Source organism: Cyprinodon tularosa, unplaced genomic scaffold (genome assembly GCF_016077235.1).
Source record: "Cyprinodon tularosa strain WSP-4 unplaced genomic scaffold, ASM1607723v1 ctg31, whole genome shotgun sequence".
Lineage (NCBI taxonomy): Eukaryota > Metazoa > Chordata > Actinopteri > Cyprinodontiformes > Cyprinodontidae > Cyprinodon > Cyprinodon tularosa.
Genome location: NW_024039019.1, coordinates 2,524,408 through 2,541,412, shown reverse-complemented (window position 1 = coordinate 2,541,412; position 17,005 = coordinate 2,524,408). Strand labels below are relative to the sequence as shown.

Sequence of the window (17,005 nt, the reverse complement as noted above, 5' to 3'; positions counted from 1 at the left end):
ATGGTAAATGACAGGTTGCTGACATTATATCAGGTGACACCCACATGAGCCGCTGTCAAGTTTTTGGCCTCTACAAACCACCTTGCCTTCTGCCCAAACTTGAAAAGGGCTTGCTCCCATCAAAGAGACTCAGGACCAACTCATCTCAGTGTCATCTTTTTATTTCTCTTTTCACTTTTTTCTTTAAATCACTTCACTCTCAAAGACAAGACAACCAAGCAGGTTGAAAACCAGTGGTGTCTCTGCAGGAGCTTGAAGATGAGGTCTTTGTCTGTAGAGATTGCTCAGAACACAGGTGTGTTGAGTTACCTTATAGGCTCCTGAAGGCCTGAGTGAGAGAGTTGGGCGCGCTTGATCTCTGTGAGGCGCGCACCAGCCGGGTGGAGATGGTACTGCACTCACACCAATACACCATTTGCTGTTTTAACTTGACACCTCCCACTTGAGCTCCTGGTCTTTGAACCTAAGGAGGTCACACCTCTTTCTCTTCACTAGATCTTGTCCCAGCAGGGTTTTCTTGTTCTTCTATTGGCAATAACACAACAATGCGCCTTACGTCTCTGTGAAGTATTGTTGAGGGTATCTTCATTTGAAGTTCCTTCCTCATCTTCCCCGTTTTTCCTCCAGCTCTCACATGTGGTACGGGGTAACTTGGATACTTTCAGTTTAACTCTTTTCCGGGCCTCATACCTCACTTCATAGGGTCCAAATAGATCAATAGTAGTAAACTCAAGTGGTCTGGCAGGCAGTGTTCGTTCTGGTGGAAGATCGCCCATTATCTGTTCACATCTCTTTGCCCTGATTTTCAGGCACGTCACACAATTATCCACAACTTTTTTAGCCAATCTTCTGCCTCTCACCACCCATGCTTTTTTCCTCATCTGCAGTAATGTTCCAGCAATGTCTTCATGATTTACTTCATGAGCTTCAAGAGCAACCAATGTGGATACCCATGAGTCATATGGTAAAATGGGGACAACTCTTTTGTCTTCATTAAAGGATTGAATACGACCCCCACATACCTGAAGTCCAGAGTCTTGTTCTTTAAACACAACTAGTCTGTTTAAAGTTGTGTCATTGAATGAGGTACTCACTTGTGCAGCCAGGAAAACATCTCTCAGTGCATTCTCAAACTCTTTAACAGTAAGCCCAGGATGGATGGTTGGATGTTTGACATCTGTTGAATTTTTTCCTTTCACTTTTCTGCCACTTTGCTTGCTTTCCAAAGTGAGTTTCCAGTTTTCAACAGCTCTTCTCACCCATGCAATGACTCTGACTAGTTTAGAAAGACTACTATATCTTCTCTCTTGAATTAATTGTTTGGCAATGAATGTAAGAGGAGAGATCTTGAGTTGGCTGTCTTTTTCTTTACACTCTGTAGCTTTTAAAGCATTCTTTGTCACATCCTCATCACACATTTTTTCTTTAGTTTGCTTAGACTGTGCTCTGGTTGTTACTGCTGAGAAAGCTTTTCTTTGGAGCTTTTCAACACCTTCTTTTGCACCTATAGCAATGTCTTTGGCTGATCTTATCGGCCATTGATCAATAGGTTGTGACAAGAATTTTGGTCCATTTTGCCACTGTGAGTCCTCTTGGAGGTACTCAGGACATGCTCCTCTTGATGTAATGTCTGCAACATTGAGCTCACCTGGAATCCACCACCAATCTGCAACAGGCCCAGCTTTCTGTATTTCACCAACTCTGTTAGCAAAGAAAGTTTGGTATCCATAGCTGTCACGCTGAATGGCTCCTAGCACAGTTTGGCCACCTGGTTTGCATAGACAGTTTGCCATTCAGGCTCTTTATTTAATCGTCTTTCTGTTCTTAAGAAAGTTGATTCAACACTTTTCCTGTTATTGGGAAGACAAGTGGGTTCTACAATCCAAGGATACTTTGCATCCCAGTGGGGAGCATCACTGTGGTCATCTGCTTGCACATAGGTAAGACCTTGTTTAATTATTTCAAGTTCTTTCTCCTCCATTAATGTCATATCTTTTCCACCTGGTTGACATGTCCCACAGCGACATCCACCACACTTTGGTTCACAAGCTGTTCCTATGCTCTCCCACTTCCACCAATCAATGAACTCTTTATTGGTAGTTGTACTTTTGCTTTCCGCTTTAACTTCTTTGAAACTGCAGACTTCTTCATACTTTACAGCAGCAGTGCGCATAGAACGAGCAAAGTGTGTCTCTGACCTGTGTGCTGCCACGTCGACATCTTCACAAAGGTCCGGATGAGCTCCTCCCACGGTCATGCCTAGTGGACTGTTCCACAGGACCAGGTCTCCAACAACCTTGACTCTTTGAGGGGCAAGTCTGCCTTCTCTGTGACTTATTAGCAGCTCAATGGTATCTGGTCTTTTGAGGTCTTCCAGGTCAACATCTGGGAAAAACTTTTGCAGCTGCAGTGGTTGAATGACTTTATGCACTTTAGCAATTTCACTGAGTCCATAACAAATGAGCTGGTGGGCTTTCACTGTGCCTTTGGGGGTTTTGACTCTAACTTTTAACAGGTATCGTTTTGTTCTTACTTTGACTGACATTCCCCCAACACCATGAACAATTAATGTTATGTTCTCACCTTCTAGGTTCAACCTTTTAGCTGCTTGATGAGTAATGTAATTGGTATCAGAAGCCAAGTCAATCAAAGTGCCAATTTTCTGGCCTGCATTTGCAGTGACTTCCAACAGCATTAGAATGACAGGTTGCTCCTTTAGTCCATATGACTCCATAAGCCCAGGGACTTCACACTTTGTGTTTCTTGTTGAAGCAGTTACATTTGAAAAGGCTTTTCTGCATTCTTCTGCTAGTTCTGGTGAAAGTCCAGCTATGAATCTCTCCTGCTCTTCTGTTAGTCTATTTTTCCTTCTTGGTTTATCAATCCCAACCCTTGTAAGCTCACCCTTTGGGCAAAGGAGGAAATGGTGATCTGAAAAGCTCCCTTTCTTACAGTCTTTGTTTCTACAAAGGTAAGTGTTGATGCATCCAGCATCCTCTTCATGCTTTCTCAAACACCTTTTGCATGTTTTCAATGTCTTTACAATGTTGAGCTTTTCAGGTACATTCATTTCTTTGAACTGTTTGCAGAAGAATATTTTATCTCCATGTCTTGCGTCTCCACACACAATACAGACATGATTCTTTCTTGTGGATCGAGTAAAAGCATGTCGTTTCTCAACCTTCTTCTCAGTCTTTTCACTCACTCCAAGTTGCTCTAATCTCTCTAGAACTTCCTCCTGTGTTTTTAAAAATTTGAGAAGACTATCAAAATGGTTATCTGGTGTAACTGCATTGGCAGGATTAACCATAAAAACTAGCCAGTCTCTTTTGATAACATCAGGTAGTTTGCTCTCTAGAGATTTAATAACCAGAGGGTTTTTCATGGCTCCAATGTTACCTAGCTCTGTTAAGTCAGCTAGAGCCTTTTCAATTGTTTGTATAAGATCTATCACCTTCCTTGGCTGGTTTGCTTTCAGGGGTGGAGTCTTCTCAAGCTCTTCAATAATTTCTAAAGCAATACTTGACTTGTCGCCATACCTATTTTCCATCACTCGGAACATATCTGCAGCAGTATCATAAGCAGACAGGTGTAATTCACTACAGATCCTTTCATCTACACTATCCAACAACTGAAACTTTTTCACTTCCACTGAGCCACTTGGTTCTCCCTGCTTCTGAAGACTTTCCCAGTCTTTTCTCCATCTGTGGAAGTTTCTTTTACAGCCATGAAATTTTGGTAGACAAATGGGCCTGATCTTTACAATGGGTGCGGGTGGTGCTAGTATAGGTAAAGATGTAAGGTCTGATTGAGCAGCATCTGATTTACTCTTCTCCTCTGCGATCGTTTGTGCTATGGCAAACTGTGATTTTCTTGCTTGAAGTTTATTTTTCATCAATTTAATCTGTTTTATTCTGTCTTCAATATTGTCCCTCTCTTCTACAGGAATCCATATTTCCCAGGTCACAAAACTTTTAATAGATTCCTGGATCACATTCTCCACAAAGGACAGTTGGACTTCATATGCACTTTTGTTCACAGTTAAAACTTTTATGTCAGAAGCATCATTACATGCCTTTTCTGCCTCTTGGATTGCAGTATAGAGCTCATCTTGACCATATTTTTTCCACAAATTAGACTGAACTATTTGTTTGACTTCTTCTAATTTTGATTCACAGTCATCAATAGTCTTTTCCAAATCAGCTTCTTGCCGTTTATCAAGTTCACCAGCTTCAACTTCCATCTCTGCTAATAGTCCAGCTTTGTAATCATCATTTGAATCACTTACATGTCTGGCATCAGAGGTTAGCTTTTTGAACTCCTCTCGCAGTTCCATCTCTGTCATGTTGGAAGCTTTTCTGCTCAGGAAGTTTGCTTGCTTGGTGAAGGAAGATTTTGCCATGGTGCGATCCAGCTTCAATTGTTTCAGTGACTTTCCAAACATTTCTTCAGCCATTGTGGATTGTACAGATGAGATGACCTGATGTCCTCCTTGAGTTGATTCGTCGAAGCCCTTTTGTCAGGACTTCACCGTCATCAGGTCTTCAGTTGGTTTCCAATTGGTTTCCAATCAGCTTCCAAGTGGTTTTCAACTGTCAAGTTTTTGGCCTCTACAAACCACCTTGCCTTCTGCCCAAACTTGAAAAGGGCTTGCTCCCATCAAAGAGACTCAGGACCAACTCATCTCAGTGTCATCTTTTTATTTCTCTTTTCACTTTTTTCTTTAAATCACTTCACTCTCAAAGACAAGACAACCAAGCAGGTTGAAAACCAGTGGTGTCTCTGCAGGAGCTTGAAGATGAGGTCTTTGTCTGTAGAGATTGCTCAGAACACAGGTGTGTTGAGTTACCTTATAGGCTCCTGAAGGCCTGAGTGAGAGAGTTGGGCGCGCTTGATCTCTGTGAGGCGCGCACCAGCCGGGTGGAGATGGTACTGCACTCACACCAATACACCATTTGCTGTTTTAACTTGACAGCCGCAATTATTTGTATTCATTTTTGTAGCCTATAAATGAATCGCTGGCAGTTTTCGGAGTATGTGGTAATTGGTATTCTAGTGTGTCTTTAGATTTAGGAGTCAGGGTTAGGGTAAAGGATGGTTAGTGTTAGTTTTCTACTCCGCTGTTCTTTTTTGCAAGTTTCTGCCTCAACCTGTTATGCACCCTGCGCATCAATAAATGACAAGAGGGGAGGCCTCGGTGCATCTGATACGGACAGGGGCTTGACCAGGACTCGACATTTGACGAATTGGGATTGAAAATGCATCGGATGAAAGCAAGGCAGGGTATAGTTACTGCAGCTCCCGTTAACAAATAATGTATATCAAAAAGAAAGATTGACGTCATATTCTGTGGAGAATGCACCCTTTTGGGAATTTTTTGGTCAGCAAAGACCCCACATGAAAAAAAACAAGCCCCTTTCAGGCTCTTAAAGGGGAACGACATTTGTTTTACATTTGGCCCTTGATTTTACGTTATTACATCATGTTCTACTCACCCATATGAGTCATTTGGAGCTGTTCTGAAGTGTTCTGAAGTGAACTGTTCTGCTTTCAAGTTGTTTACCCATAGGAGGATGTTACTTGCCTATAACCTAACGGAATATCTTCAGAACAGCTCCAAATGACACAAAACTCATATGGGTGAGTAGAACATGATGTATAACGTAAAATCAAGGGCCCAATGTAAAAAAAAAAATGAAATTCCCCTTTAACCTTTCAGCAGGTTTTAAACAGAGGCCCAAAACTAATGCACGTTTTAACATAAAATACTGGTTGTGACACCTTTAACTCTATTTACATTTAACTCTATGTTGCTAAATTATCCGTTATGCTTGAAATAAAAAAAATAAAGAAATGTTCAAACCCTTATCAAATCCTGGCTGTTAAGACTACATATATAGATCAAAACATACTGGAATCTGATATCTGGCCTGTTCCTCACAGTTTGCCTTGCAGCAAAAAAAATTCTTTCCAAACTCTTATTAACACTTAACTCTTCTGTAATTCCACTTTTATAGAGATGATTATTCCACCTGATGATCAGCTAATTTTAGACATGTTTTCTTATCAGCTCTTTATACTTTGTTTACTCTAAAATGTCAATTGATACTCTGTTATTCAGGAAGATGAAATATTCATGACGACTGACAATTTGTCTCCTTTCTCCGTCTGTTTTCACCCGCAAAAAGTGATACAGAAGGTAAATGACAGAAAAAAACTCTATTTTCTCTTTTAATGGATTTCCTAACATATAATGCAGTGCATGAGAGGCAGAGATGTAGAAGAGTGGTGGGTGAAAGGAAAGGTGGAAAATAAATAGGCTAGAACATAAATTGCTGGTATCAGCCTGAAACCATGTTTCTGTTAAAGACAGATTTCCTCCAATAAACCAGTTGAATAAAGACTCCTAATTTTAGATTCTTAGTTAAATGTAAATAATGTTAGCTGAAATGTCCCACTATTATGTATTCTAATGTTATCATTCTAATATTCTTATTACTAAAAGAGAAATGACAGATTGAGATCTTGTTGAAATCACAGGTCTTTTTACTTGCAGCAAGTTTAGCAGCTATAGTATAGTACAGTCTGCACAGTACCTCCCCGGATGGAGCCAAAGTTAAAACAACAGAAGAATGCATCCTTTTTATTCGCTCTTCTCTCCATCTCCAGCTTTCTGACCACTTGTTTTTAAAGTAAACACTTCCTTCCCTTTGATATCCAAAGGTGTATGTTCTCAGGAACCCATACAGATTAACAACCACCAGTGAATCAGCATCTTGAGCAGAGCTGAGAAATTCCAGTTCCTTTGAGCTGGTATCCTGCTTCTTTTTAGATGTGTCCTTGGTCCAATACACCTGAATCAAGTAAACAGATGATTAAGAGGACGGTAGAAAAATTGACTGCATACTACGGAGGTAATTCAGCCGTTTGATTTAGGTGTGTCGGACCAAGAATGATTCTAAAGATCGCAGGATCTTGAAGATGTCTGGTCTTCTCCTCTATCTAATTAGCAGATAACATCCTTTGAATGTCACAGTGTCCTGGAACACTACAAGCTACATCCTGAAGTTGTACAGAAATTACGAATTAACTATTTTAAAATTCTATGCCGTATGTGAAAACTACACAAGATAATTAATACACACTACAGCATATAAACAGTCAGTTCACAATTGCAGTAATACACCTTAGCACATATCCTGTATGTGTCGTTCTCCTCTTATCTAGAACGGGTTGCAGGGGCAGTAGTCTCAGCAGAGATGTCCAAATGTCCACCTCCGAGACACCTCTGCCATGTTCTCTGAGGGAAATCTCTGGCATTTTAAGGACAGCCAAAATACATTGTTCTTCTAGGTTGTTCATCCCCTAGGCTTTCCCCTGGTGGGAGTCACCTGGTACACTTCCTAGACCCTAGAAGGCATATATATAACAGGACTCTGAGAAACCTTAGATGATTGCTCTCAGTTTGGAAGAGCAGCGGCTCTTCTTCAGCCCTCAGTCTCTCTCTAATGGATTTCCAAGCCACTATGCAAAGGAAACTCTTTCAGACATTTATATCCTGCAGCTTAAAAAGTAAATATGGAGCGCCAAGAACTTTGCCTTTTCTTACTACTGTATAATCGACTAAAGCAACAGCTGCATTACTGCTTCTGGAAAACTGCAGCTGTTGGACTGGTGCAACACCAATTTATCTATCAGGAAAAAAAGAGAAGAAAATCCGCAATAGCCCAGCTGTATGAGTTTGCATACTCTTAAACTATTTAGCTGCTTTTATTGTTTTAGTTATACTTTAGTTTGCCAAGTGATAAAACATGGCATAACGCAACAAAATACTTATTTTTGTTTTTTTTATGATTAAAAGGGTTGCAAGACGGAGGCCTTTTGTTTGATGAAGGCCTTGCTTGAATATTTTAAAACTGTGCAGGATGTATGTTAAAATATGTATGTTTCCGATATAAGCGGGCTACTGCTTACCAAAAAGGACCTCATGCCCATTGTGAAATATATGATGACAGAATCGCTCTGTAGGGTTACATTCCTTGCATGGAAATGGGAATTTGGTCAAGGTGAATGAAATAATGGACAGCTGCAATAACAAATATTTTTTCACAAAGACCTTCGGATATTTTCTTTTTAAGCAATACAAGAGGTCCAAACATCCATCAGAATTTACAAAAGACCTTCCCAGAAGAAATGTGAAGAATTTCAATGGCTAAACTAAATCTGAGGGATCTCCTGGGGGCCGTTGATGAAAGATGTCTTTTAAGCTAATAAGAAATTGAAGGCTTTTCACAAGGTAATACAGGCGACAGGTGCAAACGCTTAGCAAAGACACAAGGTGATGCGAACACCAAAAACTTCTGTAAGCACTTTTAAAATGCAAACTCCTAGCAACCAACCACAAAATTCATAAATTCATATATAGAGAAGACAAAGAAAATTATAAATTCCCCTATAGAATGGAAACGCACCAGACCAACACCCGGAAATGACGGACAAGTGAGATAAGACTCCAGTAAATTCTATTCTCCTGCTTTGTAATGGCTCCATTTCCCTTAGTTAGTGTCTCCACCTAGTGCTCTGGTGGACTGATGTTTTGAGGAGTCCGCCAGAAAAAAGTAGCAGCTTTTTAATAACTTGCTTCTGTTTCCAGTATTTGCAGTATTTCCCCTTATACTTCCATCTTTTTTTTTCTGTAGTAGCAACATTTTTGTTGGAGTGTACTTCTTTTGCATTTGTTTTTCATTTGCGTTTTATTTGCGTCCAAGAGGAGTTTTACCCCGAAATCCAGACGCTCCAGACCGCCTGCACATAGCAAAGCAGCATCCTCCACTGTGGATCCAGACCCCGCTGCTCTAAGTTTCTTGGAGATCGTACAGAGCATGCGCGAGATGAACCAGAGTTTCCGCGGATCAATAAAAATAATTAAAAAATCATTCTTTTTTTTTTTTTTTTTTTAAATCAAGGCCTTAATTGGCACTAAAATTATTTAAATATGTTTATCGAAGTATTTATAATTCTTTAATAAAAAATGCTTATAAAAACAATTTCGTCAGATATATTATATCGCTCCAGGCGGAGAAAAAGCTAGAGGATATATATATACGTATATATGTGTGTGTGTGTGTTTACATACATACAGGAGTCATGGAGCTCTGCTTACAGCTCCTTCATATTTCATGTACACTAATAACTTGTGTACATGATTCTTGTTAATGGTATTAAAATCATTTCTAAAAGCATTTAAATAGCATTAAATTAGAGTCAGTCATTCCTGTATGAACCCTGTGAGCGCTTAATTTAATATGACATATTAAAAAAATCCCACCATCATCTAGCATATGTTCAGTTTCTGCCCAAATATATATATATATATTTGTAGATTTTTGTAACGGGGATAAGGATAATTCAAAACTGCTTTTTTTTAATGAACTTGTTCACTACTTCCAAACTCAGCATCTCTTTTCATTCCTGTAATAAGAAGTTTCTTTTGAATGGATTTCATTAAAGTTTAAGTCCCTCGGTATAAAATAAATATTTTGATGGAGATGAGAAATCTGCTTCCTCGTTGGTGAATAACCAATAGTTTGGATCCAATTATTTAAATAAACGGTGTTAGTTTTTTTTGTTTTTTTTATATATATATATAAGAATTGTGCTATAATTTCTAGTCACCGATCTGTTGCTGCTATATTTTAATTTGACGAACCGGAATTTGTCGATGTTCTTTTTCCTGTTTGGTGCAATTGCAATTGCGGATCTTGACCTGGCCGGACCTTATGACCACAGTGTACCAATCTTCTGATGGCTTCTTCCAACAGGATAATGCGCCATGTTATAAAGTGAATCATCTCAGACTCATTTCTTGAAACTTTTCCACTTAAGTAATTGTGAATTGAGCATATTGACAGACAACATTTTATTTTTTATCTTAAATGCAAATTTTTAAAAAAAATAATTACTGCTCTAAATGTATTGCTCTGTCGGCTAAAGATCTGTTTTGGTCTCTATACTTTAATTAAATAAATCAATTCAAGCTCAAATTTGAGAGGCTATACTAAGCCTGATCTCTTTGTATCAGAGAATTTCTTACCCAGAAAGATGTCACTTGGGGTAAAACCCCCCCTGCAACCCTGGTTTGCATTTGTAAAGCTCACAGCATGTTCATTTACATGTTAAAGCCTCCCCTAGAATTCCATGGGGGGGAGGCATGGGGGGAACACTGACTAAGAAATTCCACGTCAATATCTGACAATTTACGGGAGTTTTTGACGAAGCCTGCAAATTGCCGTAAACTGCCGCTAACCTGAAGTTCCACGACAATCTACAGTGCCGTATATTGACGAAAATCCCACTTTTCATGTAGTGTGATGTACCTATCAACTATCTTACTCTTTGCCAAATTACTATCAAAGCATATGATTTCCTCTGGGTGCTTTGTTCTTTACTGGGCTTTCACACATATTGTTACAGTTGTACAGATTTGTTTGTCAGATAATGATGGTTGGATTTTGTTGTTTAAACACTCAAAGAGGATTTACCTGCTTCAACCTAAACCCTAACAGAGCTTCCACATCACAAATCCTAGTTTAACCCCTGTGTGTAACACTCCGAAGACGGACTTGTATCATCTTTTTGCTCCCAGCACAGGTACAGCATTAGGCTTTAGAATGCAAATCCATCTTATATGAAGCTGAATGTGGAGTGCTTTGACTTGGCACTCTGTGTTGATTGGCACCTCTAGCTAGACAACCGCTTAAATCCAGTTAATCAGCACGTCTGCAGCAGCTCTGAAGGCCTCGGCTTTGCAGGCTTGCATCGTTATTTTGAATGGAGGGAGCTGCTATTGTCTGCCCGAGCCTCTGCATTCTCATTTTGTGAGAGCATTTATCAGTCACTGTCAGTTCCACACAGTACAGCTCCAACTCTGGTTTCTACAACAGTTGTTTCCCTGAAAGTGAATGTGAATTTATGAATAAATTAAATCCTCTCCATTAACATAAACATTTGCTGTTATTGTCATTAAAAATAAGTTAAAATGTTGATATGTGATGAAAAAACTGAATTTAGAGGCTTATTAACGCCCATAAGATTAGAGAAAAAAACTGCCTTGCAAATGTACTCTTGCAACTTGAACCTTTTTTACATTTTGTGTCAGTGGAACTAGGAAGGAAAAAATCAGAAGTTATCAAAATTTCGTTCTTTTCTTTTTTTGCAAATTAAAAGCTTGTGTGATATACATTACCGCTGCTGTCTTCATGACTCATATTGCAAAACTATCTGGATTTAGGGGACATAGCGTGGCCCACTTTTAATGCTGCCTCTATGCCTGTTCTAGTTCAGTAGGGACTGGCAGTGTGGGGATGTCAATAGGTGTTCTGGCAGTGTCACAGATCCTTCCCTGATGGTATGGCGCTGTTTCAGCAGGGCTTGGACCACTCTTCAGCGTAGTGAGTCCCTGGTTAGGTGCCTATAGTTTCTCTGGGCTGAGGGGACTGTGAAAAGCTCTGGTCAGGATCCCGTCTTCCTGGATTCCCATCTCCTTTAAAAGGTGAAACAGTGATGAACACCTCTGCAAGTCTTGCAGAATCACAGTACCTTGGTGACCCTAGGAGTCCCAGTTGTGAGCTCACCGCATGATTCTCCACAATAATATTCTAGACTTATAGAATAGTGTGTGAAAGTCAATGTAAAGACTGCTCTGGTAAACCATTTGTAAGCTGTCTATCAGTTTGTTTTAATGATCAGATCAGGTTTTAAAAGTGAGATCTCACAGCGTTTATAAACGATGAAAATAAGACCCTTGTCTATAATGATCCCCTCCAATGGGGTAATGCAATGAAGTGTATACATTCTGACTTAACTAATTACGATTAAGTCTAATGCCAAAAGCCCTCTCCCACATCCCCACCTTAGCCTGGGTTATTTCAATGCCTGTTCTCGAAGTTCACTGTACTGTATGGCTCATGCTAAGCCTCCTCTGACATTCATCACACATTACCTGTGGAAAAAGTTCAAACCAGACATTGATTGCTGCTGGATGTTGTTACATTTTGCTTAGGGAAAAGCTGTGATCTCTCCATGCAGGTTGTGCTGTTCCTTTTTTTATAACTCTGCAGGAAGTTTGATTTCACAGAGATCTCGCTTCTTTGTTTGTGATCTAAGACATTCTGTGTTTTTCAGTGCCTTCATTTCTGAGAGAATATGAGTTCAGTTCAGGAGTGAGATGAATGACATTAATTAGTCCTGATGTTGGAGCTATGTGATATGTAATGGTGAAATGCTTGCTTTTGATTTGTGCCCTGTTATCTCATTCTGGATAGAGATTGAAACACATATCAGTCGTGAGACAGAAATAGAAAACAGCCAGGAAGTTAGGGCCACAGTATTGTTATGCAGTAAGGCAAAAACATGAACTAATTAGAAACATGCAGCTTATTGTAATGGTATACTTGTTTTGACTCATATACACTTTATATATCAAACAGTTTCTAAAATTACATCTACTAAACGAACCTCCTTCCGTAGAAAAATTGTGAAATTGTCTGTTTACATTCAAATATCAAACTAGGAGAGCAATAGATGCAGAATCCTATAAGTGAAGAAAATATTTTGAGCAGCACTCTTTTCAATTTAGCTTACATGGTTAAGGGATAAGAAATGCTTGTAATTTAACAATATTTAGTTGCACAGTCATTTTTAGAGTTCTATGGTTCTTCTCTTAATAACCCAATCCTGACTTGATGTATAGGACAATGAATGTTGTAACTGAGTTAGAATAACCTCATTTTAAATCTATTTATTGGGAAGTTAGTCAGCTGAGGAATGGTTTTATGAGTCTGTGAATCACTTGGATTTGAATCATTATTAAACATTTATAAAGGAGACTATATGAGCTGCAATATTTAAGGAGTATTTTGAAGCTCGGACATAAAAAATACAATATGATCCATCTCTTTACTTAGGGGGTCTAATGCTGCAACATCCAGTCAGCCTAGAATAGAGTAAAAGGTTTGCCACATCCAGCCTACAGTTTGGTGTATAATTGGATGTGTCTCTGCCCCTTCAGGTTGACCATCCATGCAGAGTGCCCAATGCACCTGGAGGATTTCCCGATGGATGCACACGCCTGTCCTTTGAAGTTTGGAAGTTGTAAGTCAGTTTCACGTCTTTAAATGCAGAATTCAGTGGAAAAATCACAGCAAACAAAAAAAAAAGATAGTTATTGTGCTCAGTAGGTATCAGTCAGCTTTTACCGTTCAGGATTCTTCTCCTCTGATTAAAGCCACCATTTTTCATAATGAAAGATATATAGGTAAAGATGAGGACCTGGAAAACCCAAAGTATTTAACACATCCTTTGCAGGCCAAATGTTTACTACATAAGGGCAAAGATTTAAACTTCATTAATGAGGAAATATCACCATAGTGCATAATGCAGTCAAAGTGCCTGAGCCAACATTAGGCAGAAGCTTATTTCAGATATATCTTTACCATTAAACAGATGCCAAGTTTTATTGTAGTTCAGTAAAGTAATAGAAGATGTACATTATGGTTAAAGCATGCTCAGGGCATTGTTCCACTTACACATCTGCTGTTGGAATTTCATTGCAAGACATTTACCATAAATCTGTCAAAATCACCGTCTGGCAATCTGCTGGATCCATAAACACATACGTGTGCTGCTGTAAAACATGAGTAGAGTCCCAGCAGAGGGTCTACCAGGCCATAATTAAGTTGTTTTTTTTCTCTGTAATTACAAAATCTAACCTGGTGGTTGCGTTAAAAACAACAGAAGAGAATCAGTAAACTAGGATGGATTTATCACTATGGTCTTAGAACATTTGAGAAATTTTTGCTTCTACCCAACCATGTTAGGCTCAGATAAAAACAAGGCTGTCAGGCATGTAGAGATATTTACAATGCCCCAAATTTCCATCTATTTTATTGGTTGATGTTGACTGCATGCAGTCGATCAAGTTAAATGATACATATTTTTCAACAGTTGTACAAAAAAAAGAATAAATGAAGCTTTTTCGGGGGATTTGTCTAGCTGGAAACCGATGGAAACATGCATGGAGCTAAACTCGGTCCAATCCTTAAAGAACTCCTGCTAAGAGCAGCAAAATATATGACAGCTGGGTCCATTTCTGCATTAGCTAACAGGTTCAAACTTGCAGCAAGTGGTCAAACACCCTGCAAACACATGAATGATGCAAAACACAGAAACAGAGAGAAAGTAAAACAAGCAGTGTAGAAGAGAAACAATGCAAACTATGCTGCATTCAAAGGAAAAATCAGCAAATTCCAAAAACAGCAAGTCAAAAAATGTCAGTCCGCAAATCAGAAGTGCATCAGTAATATTATGCGACTGGAAGGATACAAATATATTGTTAGCAAAGACATATAGGACTTTATTTTGTGTGTGTTTCTCTCCTGTTTTCAGCTTTTTTCACAGTGTTTTAGCACATTTTGCCATTTGCTGTATTTTTGTACCAGTCAACCACTGTACATTTCCCCTTCCAGAATTAAAATATTGTTAAGATCAAACGTCTTCCGTGTTTCAGAATAATTTACTGAAAGTCCTTCCCTAAATCCAGCTGAAAGTTTCTGGCAATGAAGAGAATAGTTAACAAACAAAATCTGCAAGCCACACTATTAAGCTTGATCTATCTCTGCAAAGACTGTGCAGCGATTCTTTTTATCACATGAGCTCCTCAAATTTAAGAAGGATAGAGTTTTTTTAAAAGGATAAAATATTTTACAAAAATTTTCTGTATTTTTAAATAGCAGAACTATGATGACAGGATGCATGAAAGGTTGCATCTTCTCAGTGAATAACAGCTAAGATGAAACCTGCTGCTTGATGCACGTGACCTTTGAGTCCTCAGGCCGCACTGCATGAGAAACACAGTCAACACAGTCTGCCCCAACGTCGGGAAAGGTACCATAAATCAGTATTAGGGGAGAAAGATGCCATACAGCAGGAAAGTCTTCCCTTAAATGAGCTGATTTGAGATGGACAGTCGAGGATAGACTGTGAACACGTGTCCTGTGGTCCACTTTTCTGCTTGCTTTTGGTAAAAGTGCAAGAGGGTTTTTAAGTGGAAAAGATAAGAAATGCCATCCAGGCTGTTATCAGTGTAATTCTGCATGACTTGGAGAGAATGACTGTGATTGTGTGAGCAATCCACATATGTCTCTAGTTAAAAATGCATGCCTTATCACTAGTGCCAGACAAGACCGGCCATTACGGAGTTATTTCTGTGTTCTTATTAAATTAAATAAAAAAAGAGATCTGAAAGAGGAAAATACATAAAAATAAGAAGCAATGCTTACACTGATAGCAAAAACTGATGTTATTTGAGAATGAAGGAAAAGTTTAGAGAAAGATATATTTTTACTCTAATATATTGTTTTTTGCAGAGTGAAAAAATGTTCTCTCAAAAATAGATTTCTCTCTCACTCTTTCAAAATCTAAGTCTTTGCTCTCGATTCAGGATTTTTCTCTCTATGTGAAAAATGTTTCATGGGCAGGCCTGTGATCCTGTTGGCCAGTAGCAATAGAATAAACAGCTGAGTGGTGATATCAGGTGCATCTGAGATGAACACCACCTCGCCTTCAAATGCTGACGAGAGCTTACGTGCTGATGGGCGGGCTTAAATGTTTGTAATAAAGCTGTATCGCGTCCTGGCATCAAGTTTGTGTTATGCACCTTAATGCTGAAAAATACACTTATAAACACAATAAATTGCAGCCAACTGGTTCAGTAGCAGAAAGCCCTGTCCAGCTTCACTACAGACTTTTAACTCCACCCATTAGCACACGAGTAAATTCTTGTCCACATTCCAGGTGAGGCGCTGTTCACCTCAAACGCACCTGCTGGTGGAGCGAGGCAGTCTGGGAAAGCAACGGTTTCCTCATGAGTGCCACTATCCGATCCGTATCAGAGTCACGATCCAAACCATTAGCTCATTTGCCTTTTTCTTTTAGGTCGCCATAAATAATGTAATCATGGTACTAAAAGTACTTATTTCTATCCTTAAATAATTAAAGAATGCTAATACACGTTTTAAAAAGAAAATGTTATGACTTTTCTGAGACAATTTGATGCTTTTTACATTTTCTCAGTTCTCTGCTTCCCTGACGTCATCATCACACATGCTCAGAATAGTCCAGCAAAACATGATTGAACCATGTTTATCTCTATTTTTAGCTATTTCTTTCTTTATATTACGCACTATATACCATAAGGTTAACGCGAAAGGAAAAAATAAAACTCGAAAAGACTAGATTTGTGTTTAAATCCAAAGCCAAAAAAGTTAGCTCCCGAAGTTGCGAACAGATTTTAAGGCATTTATTTTCTCAGGAAATAGCTTATTACCATTTAACCCATTATAGTTTAGTAAGTTTACTATTTTTAAGGAGGAGAAAAATATAACTTTTGTATTTTTTTCCAAATTAAATTCAAGGGTGACCCGGATGTATCTGGTTGTGCATGCGCAAATGAGCTGATGGTAGGTAAACACAATGAGTATTAACGACGAAGGCGGACCCAACTTTGCACCTGATATCACCACTCAGCTGTGAATTCCGTTAAGATTGGCCAATAAGAACACAGGCCTGCCCATGACACTTTTATCACATTGAGAGATAAATCTAAAAAAATAAGAGATATATGCGAGATATCTGTTTTTGAGAGGACTTTTTTTTTCACACTGATTGCAAAATAAAAGAGTAAAAATATACTTTTGTGTGCTTCTTTCGTTCTCTCCAATATATTTATTTTACTTTCTAAAATTATTTTCCCCTTTCAGATCCCTTTTTTCTTGAATAAAAATAAATACCCACAAAAATAACACCATAGACCATCTAGTGTTGAACTGCTGAAACCTGGTATTTAGTAAGAATAGATTAGAAATAAAAATATTCTTGTAACACCATAATAATATTTCCTCTTATCTAATCCACACAAAGCGGGTGATTAAAATCAAGGCAGAGATAA

General features: G+C 38.7%; 1 protein-coding gene across 2 annotated transcripts in view; it reads left to right on the top strand.

Annotated features, from left to right (window-relative positions):
* Positions 1–17,005, top strand: part of gabra3 (gamma-aminobutyric acid type A receptor subunit alpha3) — a 112,773-nt gene that overhangs the window by 76,199 nt on the left and 19,569 nt on the right. For both annotated transcript variants that reach the window (XM_038292183.1, XM_038292182.1), the window contains exon 5: positions 13,070–13,152. In XM_038292183.1, the coding sequence (XP_038148111.1) occupies positions 13,070–13,152 (83 nt within the window). The remainder of the gene's footprint in view (positions 1–13,069; positions 13,153–17,005) is intronic.